The 23,534-nt window shown below is 43.6% G+C and overlaps 1 protein-coding gene across 3 annotated transcripts in view; it reads left to right on the forward strand.

Annotated features, from left to right (window-relative positions):
* The window catches only part of LOC125904306 (uncharacterized), a 102,097-nt gene that overhangs the window by 6,169 nt on the left and 72,394 nt on the right, over nt 1-23,534 (forward strand). Inside the window, exons 4-6 of one of the 3 annotated variants that reach the window (XM_049601641.1) lie at nt 508-672; nt 754-858; nt 954-1,074. The exons of the other annotated variants lie outside the window; for them this stretch is intronic. Coding sequence (XP_049457598.1) covers nt 508-672; nt 754-858; nt 954-997 — 314 coding nt within the window. The 3' untranslated portion in view covers nt 998-1,074. Of the gene's footprint in view, nt 1-507; nt 673-753; nt 859-953; nt 1,075-23,534 lie in introns of those variants that run through there. 3 annotated transcript variants of the gene reach the window in all.

Genomic DNA, 23,534 nt, shown 5'->3' on the forward strand with positions numbered 1-23,534 from the left:
TATCTTTTTATCAATGACAAAAGGCACATCTGCCTCATTTTCACTGTGGTATCGTGATACTACTCAGAACCGTGATACTTTCACTGGTATCGTACCATGGGTCCCAATTTTGGTACCATGACAACACTAATCTGGAGGGGGTTCATCTGCAAAAACTAACGAAAAACTAAACAACAGCATTCGATATTCGGTATTCGGCCAGGCGTTTAATTTTATTCGGCTTCGGCTTCAGCTTCGGCCACAAATTGTCATTTCGGTGCGTCCCTATCCAAGATTGCATTTCTACCACATGGACTGTTTACCCACCACTCAAATGTGATTGGTTAATACTGCTCGGACTACAAACAGAAACAAGAATACTTCTGATACCCAAATCTTGTCCTGTTGCCTGGATCCTGCATACATCTGCAGATATCTGGTAATGGATTCGAGGCTAAATTTACAGTATTTCAGATGAAGAATGTTGTTGTTTTACTTAAGATTGTCTGACTTTGTTTCTGTCCTCAGTCGCCAACCTCACCTCAGAGGTCCACCTGCTGCAGAGTTGTGACGGCTGTCTGCTCTTGAACATAAACAGCACCGGCAAAAACTTCAGGAAGTTACTGGACAAGATGAAATTCAGCAGTGATGTTGCAGAGGATGACATCAATGCTCACTCTCTTTATTTGATGAGTAAGAAGGAATGATCCAGAGAGAGAAAATAATACATTTTACGTCCAAAGCATTCATCCATTTTTGTTGTTTTGATTCCAGGCAAAGAGTCGACCCTGAAGGACTCAGACCTAGAACATTTCAAGCAGCAAGCACGCTGCCTTGGCTTCTCCGGAGAGCCAGACTACATCTATGACCCCAAGAACGGTGCTTTACCTTTGAAACCTGTCTGATTAAACTATGAAATCAAGATGTGTGATGTCAGACAGAACTGATTTCTTTATCTCTTTTTCTCTCTGCAGAGTTCTGTGCTGAAGGCGAGGGCGTTCAGATGACATCTGACTAAATTTAAGAGCAACATTAGTGAATATTTCAAACTGAAACTGAGGAAGTAAAGAGATAAAAGGTGACTCAAACAACAAACATGCGTTCCTTGTTTTTTTTATTTTGAATCAAATAAAATGGCGTAACATCAAGGTGTTCAGACTGTGTTGAAAAGGGAGTGCTGAGGGAGAGAGGTGAGATAATGATCATGTGTGAGGTGAAACAGACAGGTGGTGTGTGCAGGTGTTCTAACAGCAGGAAGTATCTTATTGTAGTTTGGCTGCTGATTTGACTGCTCACCAACATGATCAGCAGTTGAAGCTGCAGCAGTTACTTTAAATCTAGAGACTAAATGCTTCAATTTGCATCAAAAATCACTTCTTAGAGTCATAACTCAGCCACATTTCAACACACAGACATGATACAAGTATTTTTAGATTCAGTGTGGCTTACATTTTCCAAGGATATCATTGTCTTTAAAAGAGCATGCATGTGAGCAGAGTGAAGTGGTGAGAATTTTCAGTTCCTCTCCTCACTCCGCACATGTTCTGCTTTCCACAATCATGACAGGGGTTTTTTTTTTGCTTGCAGTGGCCCCACACAGGCCCCAAAAGGGCATGTTTGCTGGGATTCAACACTGATCTGAGGACACTTTAATGGTTAAAGTTAAACATTTACAGAAAGAAGGGTCCAACTGCGGACCTTCGCCATGGGTAGAGAGAGCAGGTCCCCATGAGCAAGATGTTACTTCTCTTAGGTGCCCAAGACATTACTGTTAACATGTTGTTGTTTTTTAGGGGGGAAAAAAACAACTTCTTCTTCTTCTTTTTTTTTTTTTTTTAGCGTGTTAGCTTTGAACGAAATCAAGCCTGGTTGTTTCACAAAGTGTACGAGATGTTAGCTTGTTGGAGCAGCAAACACTGATGTGAGCCTTTTTGAGAAACGGTGTGCCTCATTCACAAACAGTGTGTACGCACAAATCTGTGCTTAAGATAGATAGATGGATAGATAGATAGACTTTATTGTTCAAATCCACACCATCAACAATTCACATAAGATTGGAATTTCATTGCATTTGATATGGATAAAACGGTACATCAGCAGCAAAAGTGCTTGTGCAAATAATGAATATAAAAATAAATATAAAAATGTACATTAGCACAGAATAATTCAAGTCCATCGAGCTAAGACCAGAGATCAGTGAGAGTGTGAGAAGGGGGTTATTGACTGAGTTCAGTGTAAGTGGGTAGTGTGTGAGAGGGTAATCATCTTATGAAGTTCAAAAGTCTGATGGCTTGAAGAATGAAGCTGTTGCAGAACCTGGCTGTTCTGCTCCTGATGCTGCAGTGCCTCTTGCCAGAGGCCAGAAGGGAGAACAGTCCATGGTGGGGTTTTGTGTGGAGAACTTGGTGATGTTGCTCATGTCAGAGAGTGTTTGTGTCCAGTGTCCTGGATGGAGGGAAGAGAAGTTTCAATAATTTTCTCTGCAGTCCTCATCACTCTCAGCAGGGTGTTCCAGCCCGCAGCAGAGCACCACACAGAAATACATACATATGAATGTTTTAGTAGAAATCTGGGATTGATCAATATTTTCTTACCTGAAGTGATTTTGTACTTTGTGAACAAATGTAGAACTGCCTCAGACCATGTGTGCGCACAAATGATAAAGGCCCTGCTGTCTTAGAAAATGTAAACACACACCTTACTGATCTGAATGAAGATGCTGATCCCATCCGATGATTTTTACATAGTTAATCTGATGCTGCCTGAAGAGCACCAGACTTAAAAAAAAATCATCTCAGACCTGCTAATCCAAACCTTTTTGTCTTCATTGTTCCGTGATTTGGGAAATTGTATTTGGCTTTTCTGCATTCATTTTGAGTTGTGACCAGGCACAGACAGTATCTGCAGATATTTTTTTTGATTGTTTTCAGTGGTGATCCAAAATTAAATTCTGTGGAATGCTTTTTTTAAGTAAGTCAAATTTATTTATATAGCACTTTTCACAGCTATAGTTTACAAAGTGCTTCACAAGGGTATTATACAAAGCAAACATAGAGACTAACAATGTGAGAAGTGCATCTTGAAAAGTGCACAGCTAGCAAAACTATTTGCACACACACCAAAAAAAGAAGAATTCACACCACACAACAACAACAACACACAAAATTTGAATAAATACAGCTCTGGTGCATAAAAGTCACCCAAACGCCTGTCTGAGCAGGTGTGTCTTTGGCTGGCTGGAAACCACAGAGTCAGCAGACCGTAAGGGACCTGGCAGAGCGTTCCAAAATTTAGGCGCTACAGCCACAAAAGCTTGATCAACACGTCTTAAGGTGACTGCGACAGACAGACTACAAATGTAGCCTATATGATCGAAGAAAGTAAACTGAAGAATACAGGTGAAGTAGTTCAGCTACATCAGCAGGAGCCTGACCGTGTAATGCTCTGTGAGTAAGAATGAGAATTTTAAACTGGATCCTATACTAAACAGGGAGCCAATGAAGGGATTTTAGTGTAGGAGTAATGTAAGAACGTCTATTTGATCTAGTTAGTAGTCTGGCAGCAGCATTCTGGATTGACTGCAGTCGAGCAAAACCAGACATACTCAGTGAGGCGAAGAGTGCATTACAGTAGTCCATGCGAGATGAGATCACAGCATGTATAATCATTTCCAGTTCAGCAGTTGATCTCAGTGTTCTGATTTTTCTCAAGTGTAAAAAACAAGATTTAGACCCTAATCTCATGAACGTAGTCAACGAGCCTGGATAACCTTTTAGGCTCTCTAGGTTTGAACAAGAAGTAGCTGGATATCATTTGCATATAAATGATATGCAATGTTATATGTGTTTACTATTCGTCCAAATGGTAGCAAATATAGAGAGAATAACAGAGGCCCAAGAACCCTGTGTGCATAAAATCAATGCAGCAAGTGAAAACTGAGCCAGTGCACAAACCAAACTCAAACAACAGGTGCACTCCACAGGAACTGCCCATTGGTCCGACAGCCCATTGTTACGACCATATTAAACCCATTGTTCCGAAGTCCCGTTGTTCTGAAATCATCATGATGCCCTGTGGTTAAGGTCTGGTTAGGGTCAGGAAAAGATCATGGTGTGGGTTAAAATGAAAAAGAAAGTGGCAAACACATAAGCCGTGAGCCTGCTTCGCCTCAAGCCAAGAATAAGGTGCATGAGTGTCACCACAGCATCTTCTGTGCTACGATTTTGCTTGTATGCAAATTGTCGACTATCAAGTTTATCACCCATGGACTCACTAAGCTCGTGAACTACATTTTTTTCCAAGGCCTTCATTACGACCAGAGTCAAGGCGACGGGACGATAATCACTTAGTTGCTTATCACTTAGTTGGGTATTATGTGTGATGTCCTCCACATAACAGGAATACTACCAGTGAGTGTCAATGAGCAGTTGTATATAGACTGCCACACATGGTCTAACTCATCTGCAAATGTATTCAGGATATATGCACTAAGATTATCTGGTCCCATGGCCTTCCTCTGATTTAACCTTTTAAAAATATTTCTCACCTGCTCAACAGAGATATCAACCCTATCTGACTCAGAAGGTATAACTGTCTGAGTTATCTCAGCAACCAGATCTGTATTGTTACTTTTTTCAAACCTAGCAAAACCCATTCAATTGATTTGCAAACTCTAGCTGATTATCCACCACCAGAGCTTTTTGGGTGGTTGACAGTAGGGATGGGGCCGATCCGATCTAGTATCGGTATCGGGTTCCGATACCAACGTAATTCACGGATCAGAAATTTCCGATCCACCTGTGGAAATTTCCGATCCACCAGCCGTGTCTGTGCTTTCATGTTGTCTGCTGGAATGATATGATGATTGCTACATAGCGGTGTTGCATGGTATACTGGTACCAACGGTAGACTGCAGTACTAAAACACGACGGTACATATGATACCATAATGTTGGAGTACCTCAGGTACCACTACTGTGGGATAAGTTCAAAGTCCAGTCGCAAGAGGGTGAGTGTCCATGTGCTGTCAGTAGTATATAGGGACCAGCTTTGCGCGTGCACGTAAATGCGCGTATGCATGTGCGCCGCACACGGAAACGCCGCACCCGCGCGTTATGAATTATGATTATGAATAATAATAATCCCATCCCCCACTCCGCCCCCCCGCCCCCCCCACTCCCCTTCCCCACACCCGTCATATGACATCCTGCTCTCATTGGTTAAACATAGCGCCTCCTTCTGGGTGTGGTTTCGAATGAAACTGTAGCTATTGGCTAATCAAAAGCCCCTCCTTGTATATACAGTACAGGCCAAAAGTTTGGACACACCTTCTCATTCAGTGCGTTTTCTTTATTTTCATGACTATTTACATTGTAGATTCTCACTGAAGGCATCAAAACTATGAATGAACACATGTGGAGTTATGTACTTAACAAAAAAAGGTGAAATAACTGAAAACATGTTTTATATTCTAGTTTCTTCAAAATAGCCACCCTTTGCTCTGATTACTGCTTTGCACACTCTTGGCATTCTCTCCATGAGCTTCAAGAGGTAGTCACCTGAAATGGTTTTCCAACAGTCTTGAAGGAGTTCCCAGAGGTGTTTAGCACTTGTTGGCCCCTTTGCCTTCACTCTGCGGTCCAGCTCACCCCAAACCATCTCGATTGGGTTCAGGTCCGGTGACTGTGGAGGCCAGGTCATCTGCCGCAGCACTCCATCACTCTCCTTCTTGGTCAAATAGCCCTTACACAGCCTGGAGGTGTGTTTGGGGTCATTGTCCTGTTGAAAAATAAATGATCGTCCAACTAAACGTAAACCGGATGGGATGGCATGTCGCTGCAGGATGCTGTGGTAGCCATGCTGGTTCAGTGTGCCTTCAATTTTGAATAAATCCCCAACAGTGTCACCAGCAAAACACCCCCACACCATCACACCTCCTCCTCCATGCTTCACAGTGGGAACCAGGCATGTGGAATCCATCCGTTCACCTTTTCTGCGTCTCACAAAGACACGGCGGTTGGAACCAAAGATCTCAAATTTGGACTCATCAGACCAAAGCACAGATTTCCACTGGTCTGATGTCCATTCCTTGTGTTTCTTGGCCCAAACAAATCTCTTCTGCTTGTTGCCTCTCCTTAGCAGTGGTTTCCTAGCAGCTATTTGACCATGAAGGCCTGATTCGCGCAGTCTCCTCTTGACAGTTGTTCTAGAGATGGGTCTGCTGCTAGAACTCTGTGTGGCATTCATCTGGTCTCTGATCTGAGCTGCTGTTAACTTGCCATTTCTGAGGCTGGTGACTCGGATGAACTTATCCTCAGAAGCAGAGGTGACTCTTGGTCTTCCTTTCCTGGGTCGGTCCTCATGTGTGCCAGTTTCGTTGTAGCGCTTGATGGTTTTTGCGACTCCACTTGGGGACACATTTAAAGTTTTTGCAATTTTCCGGACTGACTGACCTTCATTTCTTAAAGTAATGATGGCCACTCGTTTTTCTTTAGTTAGCTGATTGGTTCTTGCCATAATATGAATTTTAACAGTTGTCCAATAGGGCTGTCGGCTGTGTATTAACCTGACTTCTGCACAACACAACTGATGGTCCCAACCCCATTGATAAAGCAAGAAATTCCACTAATTAACCCTGATAAGGCACAGCTGTGAAGTGGAAACCATTTCAGGTGACTACCTCTTGAAGCTCATGGAGAGAATGCCAAGAGTGTGCAAAGCAGTAATCAGAGCAAAGGGTGGCTATTTTGAAGAAACTAGAATATAAAACATGTTTTCAGTTATTTCACCTTTTTTTGTTAAGTACATAACTCCACATGTGTTCATTCATAGTTTTGATGCCTTCAGTGAGAATCTACAATGTAAATAGTCATGAAAATAAAGAAAACGCATTGAATGAGAAGGTGTGTCCAAACTTTTGGCCTGTACTGTGTATACAAGGGATTTTCTTAGCAGGACATCCTCAACTTCTCGGACGGCGAAGCTACGGCGGGACGAGCTCTGATTTTTTTCTTCAACAATCGTCTGTATTCTGCAAGGCGTTTCTGCAACCGTGTCTTCCGGCACCAGCAACAGCGGCATCGGGTCATGCGACCGCCCAGGTATGTCTGATGACCCGGCAACGGTTGTGGATGCTCGGGCCCCTTACAAGAAAAGGAGACGTGTAGGAAGTGGGCTCGTTACGCCGGAGAATCGTGAATTTGAGCTAGAGCTGGAGGGGGTTAATGGGTATGTTTACAATGTTAAATATCAGGATTCTGTCGTTACACTCAGTGCGGCCACCGGTCGCAGTGTGGTTCCAGGCGTTGGAACATGGTCGGTCAGTTTGATGCATAGCGATTGGAAATTGTTTTGGTCTGAGGTCTGCCCTGACCTAGACCAACCCGGTTTCCCAGAGAGTATTTATGTCTCGCAGTGGGTCAGCAAAACGGGCCCCGAGATGTACCGCATCGAGACGGATCGTTTAACAAGCGGCGGGAGGACTTTATTTTTCTCAGTGTGTGCAAAGATCGAGAATCTGTGATCGCGACCAGAGGCGGCGACGTGGGGACAACAACCCTACCCTCTTACGCTTCAAGAGCGTGACGAGTGGTTTAAAACTGTTTTCTTTATTCAGTGGTGCGACTGGAGATCTCTGCAGAAATTGTTTGACGAAGCTGACAAGGGCATCAGAAGAGACAGGATCCTCTCTTCTTATCAGAGTGTTAGAAAGCGTCTTCTTTTCGATGATGCACCGGCTAATGCGTGGGGTAGTCACCTTCCTTCCCTGTGCCGCCCGAAAATCATCAGATACGTCGACTACTGATAAAGCCTAGGTTAGCATAACTTTTTGTATTTTTGTCTTTTTAAATTATGATAAACGGTGTATAAGATTTTAATGTTGTTTTTCTGTTGTTTTTTTACAGGCAGTGTCTTGATCAGCACCTGTGTCGATGATACTAGAGGGTGTTGGGAAAACGATTGCGGTGGTGTGGAACCCTGCACACCTCATATGAAGCCGCTTGAGGCGCTGCATGTGAAGAAGAAGAAGAAGAAGGAGGAGGAGGAGAAGGGACACGTCCCGACACGGTCCCTGACAAAAGACTACGTGGACACGATCAAAGACTTTCTATCACGCTGCCAATATCACGCAGGGTGGGAAAAAACAAGAGCTCTCTGCAACGGGTGTAAAATCAGCCACCCGAGTCAGCGTCAACACTCTTGCCTGTATGATTTTGATCAGATCAGATGTATGTATTTTGACCAGATTCTGGACTCTGTATTCAACCCGTCTCTAGGAAAAGCTCTACATTACCTGTTTGCGCAGATATCACCGGGGGCTTTCTCACAAGACAGGCTTTTAGGAGCGGCCAAGACTCTGAGACACTATCTCAGACCCGGATGTGACGGACTATCTGCCAAAGAGGAAATGGAGACGGAGGAGGACCACAAGCACGAGACCGCTTTACGCAACGCCTTCACCATGTGGACCAAGTGCCGCTGCTGCATATCGACAGATTTGTAATATTTACCTCAGAAATGATGTTGTTGTTTGGGATCACAATAGCCACGTATCTTTTCACGTGGAAAAGACGCCATGCCATGAACAGACTGACATCACTTCTGTATGGGGTAATTACCGGTGATGGTGTCCCACGCGACTGTGTTACATTCAACAACCATTTAAACGTTATAAGGACAAGTGTTAAAAATTGGAATGATACAGTGTGTGCGGCAGCACACAGTTCATCAGCGGTTAAAGATGTGGTAACGGCATATTTCACAAACTGTAATGAGTCTGAGGCGTTTGCAACACGCCACGTTATTTGTCTTTGTGCATTTCTTTGTGATGCGTGTGTTTTGATGATTAAAAATGGTGTACCATTAGATGTTTGTGATGCAGTTCAGCACCTAGTGCGACACATGATAGACAGAGATGTGACGGTGTGTGTAAAATACCTAAACATGTTGAAAAACCATAAATAAATAAAAGACGGTGTGTCGACCTCATCTTGGCCACTTGTGTTGTTGACTGAATATGGAGCGCACGCTAGACAAGATTTACCACGACCCCGCACACCCAGGGGTCTTGGAGGTGTACAAAAACTTTGCGACGCTGTTAGAAAATGCACTGGGGAGGCTCCGGGGATGCCTGAAGTAAAGCGTTACTTACAGGGGCAAGATGTATATACCCTCCACGCTAAAGCAGCTGTACACTTCCCTAGAAATAGGGTGTTGGTTAGCGGTATTGACAAACAGTTCCAGGCCGATCTGGTGGACAGATATTCAGCAGAAAATGACAATGTGCGCTACCTGCTGACATGTATCGATGTATTTTCTAAATATGCATGGGTTAGGTGTCTTAAAAACAAGACCGGTACATCTGTTGCAAAGGCGTTTGAAGACATTTTGAACGAAGGCCGCATACCTGTAAAACTCCAAACCGATCAGGGGACAGAGTTTTATAACAAACAGTTTCAACATCTAATGGAGGTGTATAAAATTAAACATTTCTCTACCTCAAACGAGACTAAGGCTAACACGGTTGAACGTTTCAACAGAACATTTAACATTTAACATTTAACATTTCAACAGAACATTTAAGACCCGAGATATGGAGATATCTAACGTCTGTTAATTCGCGTAGATATGTTGATGTCGTCCAGGACCTCGTCAACGCTTACAACAAGTCTCACCACAGATCGATAAAGATGGCCCCATCCGATGTAAACAAAGACAACGAGAAGCTCGTCTTTAACACGCTGTACAAGGAGAAGAAGAAACCGCCGAGGATCGTATCGTTCAAATATAATGTAGGGGACACTGTGAGAATATCAAAACTCTGCGGGGTGTTTAGAAAAGGTTATGAACAAACATATACAGACAAGTTTTTTACAATAACTAGGCGCATAGCCCGTGACCAGCCTGTGTATAGAATATCAGATTGCTCGGGTGAAGAGGTAAAAGGCACATGTAACGAGCCTGAGCTACAGCCGGTAATCATTGACAAAAACAAGGTGTTTAAAATAGAGAAAATAATATCCAGAAAAACTATAGGCCGGAAAAAGATGGCGCTTGTGAAATGGTTGGGGTGGCCTGAGAAATTTAACTCGTGGGTCTCTGAAAAGGACATCGTTGACGTGTGATATATATATGTATCACGGGGCGTTATCGGTTTACACAGCCACTTTGGAATTGTCGCACGTCCCAACAACATCAAGAAGATGGAGAACAAGAACGGATTTTATGTCACGTTACCGAGTAATGCATCGCTACACGTGTATCCTAATAACAAGATATGGCGCTACCGAACAAAATTAGCAAAACCGATCGTTCTGAGCGAACCATACGAGGTGGGGGTTATTGAACTTCAGTACCCCAGGGTGTGGTCAACGTTCCTGCTTCTGACGCGACGTGTTAATATCGATAGTAAAACCAACCAGACAGCCACTATAACTCTGTTTGCCGGGTTTTACGACTCCATTCCCAGAATACTAAAAGAATTTAATGCTAAATGCATTGGTAACCCGATAACATCGCGCTTAGGTCTTCAATATAACAACATTACAAATCATGTTTATTTTTTTCGGGAGGAGAAGGATATAAGGTGACGTTCCGCGGGAAACTGGCCGAAATATTGGGTTTTAAGCCCGGCGAGCCGTTTGAGATACCGGTGACCCCTATTTTTAAGAAAATCTACGCCTCTCCTCACCCTGCAGATATTTTTGGGGGAGTTTATAATATATACGTTTACAGCGATATTGTTGATTATCAGCTAGTGGGAGACAGCCACATGCCGCTCCTCCGATGTATAAATATAACGCCCGAGGTAGGTCGTATGCCCACTCTGACATATGACAAGCCACACTATACATCGCTCTCCAAATCTGTCATTGACGATATCGAGATATCGTTAAAAAACGATCAAAACCAGTATATACCGTTCACGTACGGAAAAGTGATTGTTAAACTACACTTTAGACCTGTGAAGCAGTATTTCTAGACCTGAGAAAATGGCCTACACACCATATGTGCGTGACGATGCCCGATATATGACATATTACATGAACCAAGCGGGTGGCGAATTACCCGGATTTATAGGTTCAAGTACACAATACGGTAACGGTTTAGGCGGCATATTTCGAGGCTTGCTTAGAATGGCTGTACCGTTATTTAAAAAAGGATTCAGCATCGCCAAGCCGCATTTAAAAAACGCAGCTGTAAACATTGTAGGGGATATGGCGTCCAACATTGCCAGAAGCGCTGTATCGAGACGACAGGAAGGAAACGGGTTGATGGTGATCAGAAAAAGACCGTCCAAAAGACCCCCCTCATCGAGGGGTCGCAGCTCTGGCAGGTCCAAAAAGCGTAAAACGACCGTCAAAGTGACACGACGCATCAGAAAGAAGTCGGCCGCCAAGAGAAGCACAACTTCCAAAAGACGCTCGGTGATTCTGTGTAAAGACATATTCTAGTCTGAGAAGAGAAAACAACAGCAACGGCCATGGCTCTCATACACAACCAGTCGGAAGAATGTGTGAAGACGGAGCTGGATCTGTTCACAGTGCCGTACACGCAGACATCCATTGAAAAATCTACATTTGTCGAAATACCCCCGGTTTTGGCATTACGGGATGCCGGGCCTCTGGAATTTTTTATATCGGCCTGCGGCGAGGATTACATTGATCTAAACGATACCTACCTGTACATGCGCGCGAGAATCACGAACCCCGATGGTACCGATTTGGCCCAAGCCGCAGATGTGGGTTTTGTAAATTACCCCGGGTGTACGTTATTCTCGCAGGTGGATATCATGTTAGGAGACAGGCTTATAACCCAATCTTCCAACACATACCCGTACCGAGGGATAATCGAGTGTTTAATCAACTACGGAAAGGACACCTTGGATACGCAGTTTAGCAGCGGCCTGTTTTGTAAAGACACAGCAGACCACATGAATGCTGCCTCCATAGCCGGAGATAACGAAGGCCTAGCCGAAAGAGGGCGATACACTGTCAACAGTCGCACTGTGGAATTAATAGCACCGATACACTCCGATTTGTTTTTTCAGGAAAAGTTATTACTAAACGGTATAGACATGTCCCTAAAATTTATTCGATCAAAGGACGAGTTTGCCTTAATGACTGCGCAAAATAATCAATATGCCGTGAAGATCGTATCGGCTAGCTTATTTGTGAAAAAGGTGGCCGTGGCACCTGCCGTTAGATTGGCGCATAGCAGGGCACTGCAGCACACTAACGCTAAATACGCTATTGACAGAGTGGCTCTGAAAACATTTTCCATACCTGCAGGAACAAGAGTGTGCAACCAGGAAAATCTTTACATGGGACAAATCCCCAAATTCGTCATCATAGGCTTTGTTGACCATGAGGCATATTCGGGGAGCTATACCCGGAACCCCTTCTGTTTTCAGCATTACGATACAGAGTTTATTAGCCTGTACGCAGACGGGCAGTCTCACCCTGCAAAGCCCTTTCAGCCACTATTTCAGAGAGGTCAGTATGTGAGAGAGTATTTCCAGCTGGTACAAACTACAGGACGTCATTTAAAAGACAGGTCTCTGGCCATATCACGTAATGATTTCGGGAATGGTTACACGTTATTCTGCTTCAATCTGGAACCTGACGACGGTCGTGCAGGGAATGTATCACTGATTAAAAGTGGTAATGTGAGGTTGGAAGTCCGTTTCAGAGTACCTCTACAGCGCACCGTTAACCTCGTGTGTTATGCTGTTTACGATTCTGTTATCGAAATATCAAACAAGAGACAAGTACTTTTGAATTATTACTAAAAAGAAGAAGCGGTATTAGCCATGAACACTATAGAGCTGACCGGCATCCTCAATAAAAGAATCATTAACGGGACAAATTTTTTAGGAGTCCTGGCATGCGACCAACTGTCAAACCATAAAGGCACAGCGTTCCCTGCCATGCTGGTTGTGAATACACATCCCTCTAACATGCCCGGTGAACACTGGCTCGCTATGTATATTACGAAACAGAAGCATGGATATTTTTTCGACAGTTTTGGAAACCCTCCCGACAGCGACAAATTCCCATCGGAGATATACAGATACCTCGTTGAAAACTGTGCAGACGTGTATTATTCCCAGAGGCAGGTTCAGAACAACTACTCTACAACCTGTGGACAGCATTGTGTCTTTTTTCTGTGTCATATACAAAGAGGAATTCCTTTTACAAGAATGTTAAACATGTATAGTGCTAATCTGGCACGCACTGATGCTATGGTGTGCAAGTCTGTAAACAAAATACAGCCCTCTGTATGCCGTGGATATAATTTCACATGTGTACAGTGCAGCAACATGCTGTGTGACTGTGAATAATTCTAATAAATAAAGAGAGAGAGAAAGCATGATCTGCAGTTCAGACATTCCATTTATTTAACACATTTGTAGAATATATCTATTTGGTCATGATTTAAAATAAAAATATATCTAATTGGTCAAGAGTTAAAACAAAATACATTAAATCGTCAAGAATTTAATAATAGTAATAATGAAAAATAAAAATACATTCAATTGGTCAAGAGTTAAAAACAAAAATACATTTAAAATGGTCAAGAATTTAATAATAGTAATAATGAAAATGAAAATACATTAAATTGGTCAAAAGTTTAAAATGAAAATACATTCAAGTGGTCAAAAGTTAAAAAAAAAAAATACATTCATGTGGTCAAGAGTTAAAAAAAAAGAAAAGAAAATACATTCAAACGGCATTCAAAAGTAAATATTAAAAAAGATAAAGAAATCAGAACAATTGTAACAAAATTACACACACCCTTTTAATATTAAAAATCCTCCCACTGTGAAGTGTTTAGTCTGTGAGGTAGTGAACGTGTTGAAGCAGGTGTCCTTAGCGGGGTGCTAAAGCACCCTGGTGTGTCTATTACAGACCGCTTTTTCCCCTTGCTTTTATGGGGTGAAAAACTAGGGGCGTCTCCGATTCTTTTATACTCAGCTATATCCCCACGCACCTGTTTGTTAGGGATGGCCATTAAAGGTATGTTTAAATGGGCTAGGGTTTTTAGGAACACGCCCCACCCCAGTGGTCTAGAAATGTCTGAAATATTGTGTGATGCAGTGACACTTTTCACCAGGTCATACAAATGAGTACCGTGGAGGGGACGTTAACAACAATTTCAGCGTTGTCTGTCCAGGATAAAACATGCTTTGAGCGGTAATTGCATCCAGAATGTATTCAGCATTTCTCTGACTTCTTTTGGGAATGTGTTTTAACACACCCTCTAAAACCGTGTCCTTTTTATGCCCATCATCATCATCGTCAGGTCTGCGGTCCTCTGGTCTAATTTCGGTATCAGGCATTGACAGGGTCAGTACAATTTTTCACGCTCACCCTGTCTCACCAATGCCAAATAACGCTGCAATACTTGAGAGTATTTTTTGGCCTTTTCATATACGTCTGTGTCCGGTAGTTTCAATATGTCAGACATGGCTCGGTCAAGGTCGTTTTGTACTACCTGTCTTATGCTTGCAGTGTTTTGGTCCTGATACTGCTGCTGCTGCTGCTGTTGTTGCTGTTTTAACATGTCAAGCTGATGCTGAGGAACCAAAAACATCTTCTGCGCATGCTCCATATTCTTCTTTCTTAACCTCTGCTTATCAGGCTTGTAATAAATGGTATAGCTGCTCCAAGTAGTGGTAGTAAAAACCCGCCGCTCTGGTTAATCCTCTTTTTCTTCTTTAAATGTTTAACATTTTTGTCCGCAACCAGTCTGATGATGCCTCTCTTCTTTTTTAACTGAGCGTACTGTTTTTCTGTCAAAGGGATGTTACCTCTCAACACATTTAAAGCTATTTCACAGAGTGCATCGATTCCTCTGCACGCGTGACGACATTATTTAGCCCTTTGTTTTTTAGGCATATAAACAACCTGCTGATTTGATAACAAAGCGGTTCTGAGCCTCAAGTGGTCTGGAGTGACAGCTTTATAATCTATGAGGAGATACCTGTATGCGGAACTAGTGGCGTCATTAAAAGCCTCTAAAAAAAAAATTTAGTGTTTCCAGGAAACATCTGTTTGCCCAGGAGTGTAACCTGATATTTATCCCTAGGGTTTTTGAACAAGACAAGGTAGTTTGTGTTTAAACTAATGGTTCTGCTAGCCTTGCCTTGTATAAACAAATTTTGTACCAGATATATACAGCTGAGATTTCTATGGTGGACATATTTGGTGAATACATTCTGAACTTCTATATTGTCACTTGCGTCATTCATTAAATCGTCTATGACGAGTAGATTAGTCTTGTCCGGGGGGTAATAACTCGTTGTCACACAGGGAATCGGGTAACCCTTTAACAAAGTTGATGTCTCTTAATTTAAGGAGTTGGTCATATAAAGGCTGCCAGCATGAGTATACGTAGACCAAATTATCAATGTTATGTGAAATAACTGTAGATGCATTTTCAATAAGACCCTTGACAAAATACATCTTCCCACAATTTGAGGGACCACTCACCACCAAACTAAACGGATGCTGCAGTCTTGAGTCAAAAGAGATGTTAGTAGCCATAAGGTAGTGTGCTGTGGTCTGACAGGACTCTGCGCTTGTTATATACTACCTTGACTTTTTGTGTACTACGTCATTTTTAAGATGAAACTTCTTTTTATCACGTCTGATGGTTTCCGCCTCTGTGATCACATGCATATGAGTGTTCTGATTGGTCACAAAGGACTGGACCAACCCCTTAAGCGACTCGTGGGTGAGCACTGCTGCATTTTTGGTGTTAAGTGTGACACCCTTGCACTTGACCTGCGTTTTACCAAGTTTTGTGCAGTAGGCGTAACACTTTGGACCCCCAGACACAAACTCTGTGATATAATCTTCCTCTGGGAGCCCGCACACATCACCGTCATTGATCTCGTCGGTTAAGTCACTCAAGTATGAGCCTAGAGGGGGAACCCAATCACCTGGGCCGGACGTGAAAATGACGCTGTCCGTGTCACAGTACAGCACACGCTCCTGTAGCCTGTCCAATAAGTCATACCGCATCAGCCTAGCATAGGCGGTGGTCATAGCCCCTATGAACACATTCACATCATTCACTCTGGACGCCTTACCATCTGCGTGACACCACTGGACAATGGCCACGTCATCGGATATAAACCCAAACTGACGCACGTCATAATGGTCGCTGAACATGAGCTGTGTGAATCTCTCCGGTTCTGTAATTAACTCGCAGGAGGGCATGTTACTCCGCATGCTGAATCTGCCCCACAACGAGTTCAGGAGAAGCTTGTTACAATTCCTGACCGCCTTGTTGACACAGATTTTGTCAGCATCGAGTAAAATCCCCTCCTTTTCATGGTAGTTGCATATGTACTGGGCTTTTTCTGCAGGAGTAATGACGTGCCCGGGGTAGCCTGACGCTTCCTGCTTACACTTCAAAAACGTCTTGACATATTCCTTGAACAAGGTGTCTGTCTTGTTTGGGAAATGCCACACTTCATCAATGCAGACAATCTGGTACCCCTTCTCGACAGCTTTCTGAAGTTCAAATGAGACCCACACACCTGACAGCTGTCGCTCGGCGTCAGTATGCGCGCAGACACTGGTCTGGTTTAACTCCTCAGCACACCTGCCACACAACGGAAACATGAGCCTTTTGTGACACCTGTAGGGCAGTACGGGGTGGTACAGACCTCTGGGAGGAAGCACGGTACACTTTACAAACCCGAAATAATTTTCTACCGGACCAAAATCTTGGTGGATAATTTGAGGGTGTCCAACCGGGTATTGGTTTTTTGACTGTACAGTAGGATACAGGCTTGTGAAATCGTAGTAGAAGTAGAAGTAGATTTTCTCATCTGCGTTATCAGCCTTGTGGTACATCTTGATGGCGTTTGTACGCCCTCCAAAAAGGGCTTGTCGTGGGTCGAGGCGTTCTTTGAGCCTGTAAGTGTTGAGGTGCGCCTGAACAGATGGGTCTGAACGTTTTAGCGCCTCCCACTCACATTCCCACATCACCACCACACGCAGACCATGCACGCTTTTCAATGCTGATATTTTTTTACAGAATGAGTGGTACAGACTGCCATAGGGTTTTTTGGTGACAGGATTTACTTCGGTCTGGACGCAACACTTGACACATCCGTGAAAAAAGCATCCCGCAAACTCGTAGCAGGTGTTTGTGGCCCTGTTATACCCATCCACAAAAAACTGCCCAAATTGTTGCTCACCGTGGTTCAAAGCGTGTCTAATCTTGGAGCCTTCTTCCCTGGCCACGTATTCCAGCCACTGCATAGACACCTCAGAATAGGTTTTATTCTGCTGTATGTATGCGCCTTCATACGCGAGGGCGAGGGTGTCTTTGGGTAGAAAACGCGTTTTGAAAACTCCCATGCAACTCGACGCCAGTGTCGTGAATGCGAACGGGTCAAGGTCTGTGCACCTGATAAATGTCTCACGATAAATTAGACAGGCCTTGCGAAGCACTTCTACATCATTAACGCAGTAGTGGCGAATTTCTGTCTGGAAATCAAAGGTTTTCTCACGGACGGTGTCATACCACATCATGAACCTATGCTTGTCGCTGTCAGACATGGTGTTGTACCCGTAATAAGAGGGTCGGGTATTTGCCCACATAGTACTCGTCTGCCGGTGTTGAACTTGTGCGGAAAATACCCTTCTCCATGTCCTCAAAACCCATGGCAGCCGGTGTCCTGGATAAACGCATGGGTAGAAAGCTGAAAGAATCGATCCAGCGTTGCTGGAACGCCTTGTCATACATCAGGATGACCCTACTGCCACGCATGGTTACTGTGGGAGGGATCCTGTTGCACAAAATATTCCAGCAGTATGTAATTATCAAACCCAGAGGCGTTGTGTGCAATAAATGTGTACCCCTTATATTTTGGCTGCCGGTACCGTTTAACAAACGTGTCAACGCATTTCAGAGTGTTGAAACAAAATTTGTTTCCCTCTGTGTCCATAGCGCACACAAAGTTTGCTTTGTGCTTGCCCTCGTGATAACGTGTCTCGAAATCAAAAAATATGTATTTTGTGTGTGGGGTTTGTTTTTTCAGCGGCTGGATAAAACACTGGTGTACCGCATCGCTCTCATTTAGGGTCTCACCGCAGTGTGTACACTTTGGTGGTGTGCATTTATGCTGCGTTCTTGCCGCCTTGTAGGTTTTAACGCACTCTTCACAATATTTCACTTTGTCACACGGCGCTGCGTCGTGTTTAGAGTGAGGGTGTTTATGCTGATTATAGCAGTGTCTGGACTTGCAGATTCGTTTACACTCTGTACATTTTACAGTGGCCCCTGTGTGCATGTGACACTGTGTATAACAAACATTGCAGAGGTATTTACAAACGTGCTTAAACGGTTCTGTGTATGAACCGTAACAGTAGTCACACACATAGGTACCGCCAAAGAAACCAGTTTTATTTACAATCAGGTAATAATGGTCATTGTGCAGGTACATCCACACAGTGCTGGCGTGTACAGCGTCATGGGTTTTGTAACACTGTAGGTGTTTACGCCCTGAACCATGGTGGAATACTACGATTTTTAGGTTTAAGTGATTTTCAAATTTTGTGATATCAGAGAGCAACACCTTGTGGGTTTCATCAAATCCTACGGCGCTGTGCAGTTGTTTAGCATACTGCATTTTATCAGTGGCAGACGAGCTTTCATCAACAAAATGGGCGAGGCAAAGAGAGAAACAAAGACTGTTCTGAGACCCATTGTTTTCAGGGTTATACAGGTGCCTTCCCTTCTTAGATAAAATTTCATCATAAGGGACGCTTCCTAGCCTCAGTCTAGAACCACCACCACTACTACCACCACGTGCCATGGTCACAACAAACTCCAGATCATCATCTGTCAGCGACGTGTCATTACTCTGCACAACTTGAGAGATCACCTCCAAAAACTCGTCAGCGTTATATGCGTTGTCAGAGCTTAAAACAGCTTGCACATCGCTGGCTAGAGATGGTCCTCTCAAAACCACATTTAATACACTACCTGCAGGAGAGTCCTCTAAGGCTGCACCAATCACGCCTGACAACCTCTCTCTAACACTGTCAATTGCCTGGGTGATATTATCAAGACTAACGTCTCTGAAATCGACCCTCTGGCGAAATGCGGCAGCGCTGAATCTAGGTATGTCACGGACACACAACTGTGCACCGCCTGTACTGGTAGATGGAACAGCAGGTGTTCCTTCTACCGGATTTCCTGTGCCGTGTTGACAGACCATAGAGTTACTCACAGAACCGACACCAGCATGTTCAGCAGAGACGCCACGATCACACACATTCACACCAGAGACACTCACGGTCCCAGAACTGACAGCAGCGGCATGGTGAGGCTATATTATCATCATTGTTATTATCATTGTCACTATTGTTATTATTAACACTGATTTCTACAATAACAGCAGCATTAGATGTAGCGGGAGTAGCAGCAACACCAGAACCTGAACCACAAGCGTGTGATGGTGATGACGATGATGATGAGGATAAAATTCTGTCTCTTAAAAACAGTGCTGTTCTCTTCTCTATCCCCCGCATTCTTTTTATAATGTATCTGGACCAGCGCATAACATTGCTGTGGCTAGCCAATACATCTGGTCCAGAGGGTGTGTTAAAACGTTCCCTAACTGTACCTGTCAAAGCACGCCGCCCCTCTGTAGTGCACTGGGACGAATCGACATTATCAGTAAAATGTGTGCTTTCGTCATCGGTGTCATAACGACCATCCCGACCTGGGTGCTCATTCGTTTTTAACATTTTCCTTGGTGGTGCCATTATCTACGTCTACTTACAATGTGCTCCTGTTTTTTCTATACAATGCGTCTACTAGGTTATTTATTGATGTTGTGATTGTGTGCTGTAGTTCAATTAAAACAGCAGGAGGGGGAGGAGATGAAGCGGGTATAGGTGATAATGTCAGTAAATTGGGTAAGTTACTGAGTCTGTAATCACCAGTACTGTCTAACAGGTCATCAAAATCTGGAATAGTCATCACCTCTTAATAATGTGGGGATTGTGGGGGAGATCCCCCCACACACCTCTCCCCACTGCGGGAGCAGAAGCAGCACCAGTATCAGCAACGCCAGCCTTCACAGGTGTACTTGTAGAAAACAGATCTTTGCTTACTTCGTGCTGATGCTGTAGGCTGGTGTCCTGTGGTGGGAAGAGCGACTCCTGCTGGCTCCACAAAGCCTCTGTAGATATTCCCTCGTGAAATAGCCGACGGCGCGGAGGAGGAAGAGGAGATGGCCCGTGTTCCTCACTGATCGAAGCCCTCTCACTCTGCTGGGCGCCCGCTGTTCCGCCGACTTCCTCTCGGCCGTTAGGAAACGAGTTCACAGACTCCGCGACCTCCTCGAATGTGTCGTTGAAGCACTCCTCAACACTCGTTGGAGCCGGTTCTACACCGCATGATCCTTGTGCGCTCCACGCTTCACCCCCAGATAATCCCTGGGCGACCAGTAACGCAGCTACCGCAGCGCTTGTTTCTTGCGTGGTCGTCAGCTCAGGCGGTTGAGCACTGTTTATTAAAAAAAAAAAAAAAAATCACAACATTAACGCTATCATTATTATTAATATTATTATCATCATTAGACTGCTATTATTATTATTATTATTATTATTACATAACGACGTGTCTTACATGAGAAATCCTTGTCCTGACGGTGTAACCCTCTGGAAATTTTCAGCTGGGTAGTCCTGGTGAATCGCCCAGGCACTGTTATGGAAATAGGAAAAAAAAAACAAACAAAACGATATGTTAGCAGTATTCAGTATCCGACACATATTAGCATAATATTCATATAAAGTAGCGTTAAAACATTGTGTCTTACGTGTTAAACCCGCTAGAAAACTGATGGAGGGGTCTCAGTGGCCTGCGCTGTGCACTGTGGAGAAAGAGGAGGTAAAACAGATGTTTGCAATGATGCCGCAAGCATTCCCCCATTAATGATAAATAAAATATAAAAAAATAAAACAGCCTTACGGTATAAAATCTCTAGCAGCAGAGGCTGGAGGGTCTGTTCTGCGGCTTTTCAACGAAAGTGAGCGTCTTTGTGCTGCAGCTGGAAAGTAATACCATTATTTAGCCTAGTAACACACTCTTTAAAATAATAATAATAAAATACATTCATTAGGTCAAGATTTAAAACGAAAATACATTCATTAGGTTTAGAATTTAATAACAGTAATAATGAAAATAAGTAAACACACACACGCACACGCACGCACACACACACACACACACACACACACACACACACACACGACGGTTCGCGTGCAAGCGCAAAGCTGGTCCCTATATACTACTGCTGTCCAATAACGGCGCGCGCTGGCCACCTGGCACTCAATATGTGGCTGCAGTGATTTGTTTTCCACAGAGCTCTACGGTGCGAGCATTTTACTGGCATTTGCGACTAAAAATAGTTTTGTGCAAGCAAAAGAAATCATTCAGAAGCACGTCGTGCAAGTATAGCTTTCAACCAGCAGCAGAAACGAAAGGCGAATCCTGCAGGTTGTGAGTTGAACGGGGGTCACAGACAGGAATACGGTGGTCAAATACGGCGGCCATAGTGCTCCATGGCGCAAGATAACGGCTTAAGGCCCATTTATGCTCAACGTTAAATACGGATCTGGATATGGACGGAGCCTTCTGTCCGTGCTCCGCGTTCATTTCGTCCGTATTTCTGCACGTTTCCATAAAGCTTACGGATACGGGCCAAACGGAGCAGTACCACCGGAAACCGTGGGGGCAGTGTTGCTGTCACTACCCGATACGTAGCTCCCATGAGACACGAAGAAGAAATAACAATGGCCGAACTTTTTCGCCTGAAACGCTGAAAATAAAATAAAAGAGGGAGACAGGTTTTTCCTATTTAATCTTATTTTGTTATATCTCTCCCTTTCCCCTCTCTGGGAGCGTCCGACCTCCCGCCGCCCACTCCCGTCTCAAACACAGCCCGCCTGCCCTCCCAGCCCCGCACATACCCCCAAGGCTCGGTCTCGCCGAGCCTCGGGTCGGCTCTGCTCCGCACCCCTACTGGGGTCCCTCTGTTTTTGTCTTTTATGCAAGAGGTACATTATCAATATCTCCTCCACAAACCTCACCACACTTAAGGGACTGTTCTTAACTTGTCAGGGGAGGAGGGTGGCTGGTTGATTTTTGGTTGATTTTTATTTTATTTATTTATTTTATTTTGATCCCCCCTATGTTCATCACTGATTGATGCTGTTTTTGAAGTATGAATAAGTCAATAAGTAGGCTAATTTATTCCATTGAAATATCATTGATGTATTATAGAAATGTGATTTATCTTTTTTTATACCATGTTCTGAGTGAATACTCAATTCTGTTTGGCTGCAGGGTGTCCGTTAAAAAAGGTGTTATAGGACAGCTAAAAAGACGTTCCGGTCAAATTGCCTGATGACAGGTTCTAAAATATTGCGCTGGCTCAACTGCTAGTTTGTAACCATAGCAACAGAGACTCAGAGCAGAGGCAATGGATTACGACGGGCATCATGAGTGATTTTATCATTTCATTTAATTTATTTGGTGAATTTGATAATTTTGATGGCAGCCTCCGGAGCACAGCTGTAGGTCGGCTCTCTGACACCGGCCTGGAAACTCGTCAGATCATGACCGTCACAGGACATCGGTGTGAGAGCAGCCTGCAGGCTTATTGGGCTCTGTCAGTGCAAGAGAGACGAGACTGGAGCAACATCTTGTCGTCACCAAATGTCCCAACAAGCAGTGCTCAATCTGTCAATCTCCATCCTTCAAATGCCACTATGATGGACATAGCCATATCACTTTCAAATTTCACTATTAATGGTAATGTAGCATTTAATTTTGAATAGGAAACAATCGTTAATTTGTTAATGTGTTTATATGATTTAACCTTGACTACTATATGCTTATGAGTTATTTGTTGCAATTAAAAACGAATTTGACTATAGCCTACTATTTGGATGTTGATTATTTGAAACAAATTTCCTTGGGCCTATAAATGAACGCCAAAAAATCATTAAAGTAATTATCTCAAGTTTTTTTTGCACATTATCCTCTGACCACCAGAGTCTGTAACACACAAGCGGTAAGAAGTGCACTGACTATTTGAAATAATTATCTTCTGAATAATATCACGTAGCCTAACGTCTAGCCATCATCTCACTTCCCTTCACTGATCAGAGTCGCTATGCTCTCTACGCTGCGGCCACAGCGGGTTTAAATGGCAACGCCTGTGAACTACAGAAATTAAATAGTCCGCTCAGTTGTGGCTTGTGAAAAACTCATGATTTTAACTGTAAAACACATTAAAGCATAAATAATTGATTTAATATCCATTTATTGTGACCATGGTATAAACGGATTAATGCCCTTCGAGGTGTCCATTATCAGGAATTAATGGACTTTGCGTCAGACGGTTCACGCCTCCGTGTCGTCCATTAATTCCTGATAATGGACACCTCGTCGGGCATTAACCCTTAAATAAATGACAAAAGGCACATCTGCTTCATTTTTGCTGTGGTATCGTGATAC

This window comes from Epinephelus fuscoguttatus, linkage group LG17 (assembly GCF_011397635.1).
Source record: "Epinephelus fuscoguttatus linkage group LG17, E.fuscoguttatus.final_Chr_v1".
In the NCBI taxonomy this organism is placed as follows: domain Eukaryota; kingdom Metazoa; phylum Chordata; class Actinopteri; order Perciformes; family Serranidae; genus Epinephelus; species Epinephelus fuscoguttatus.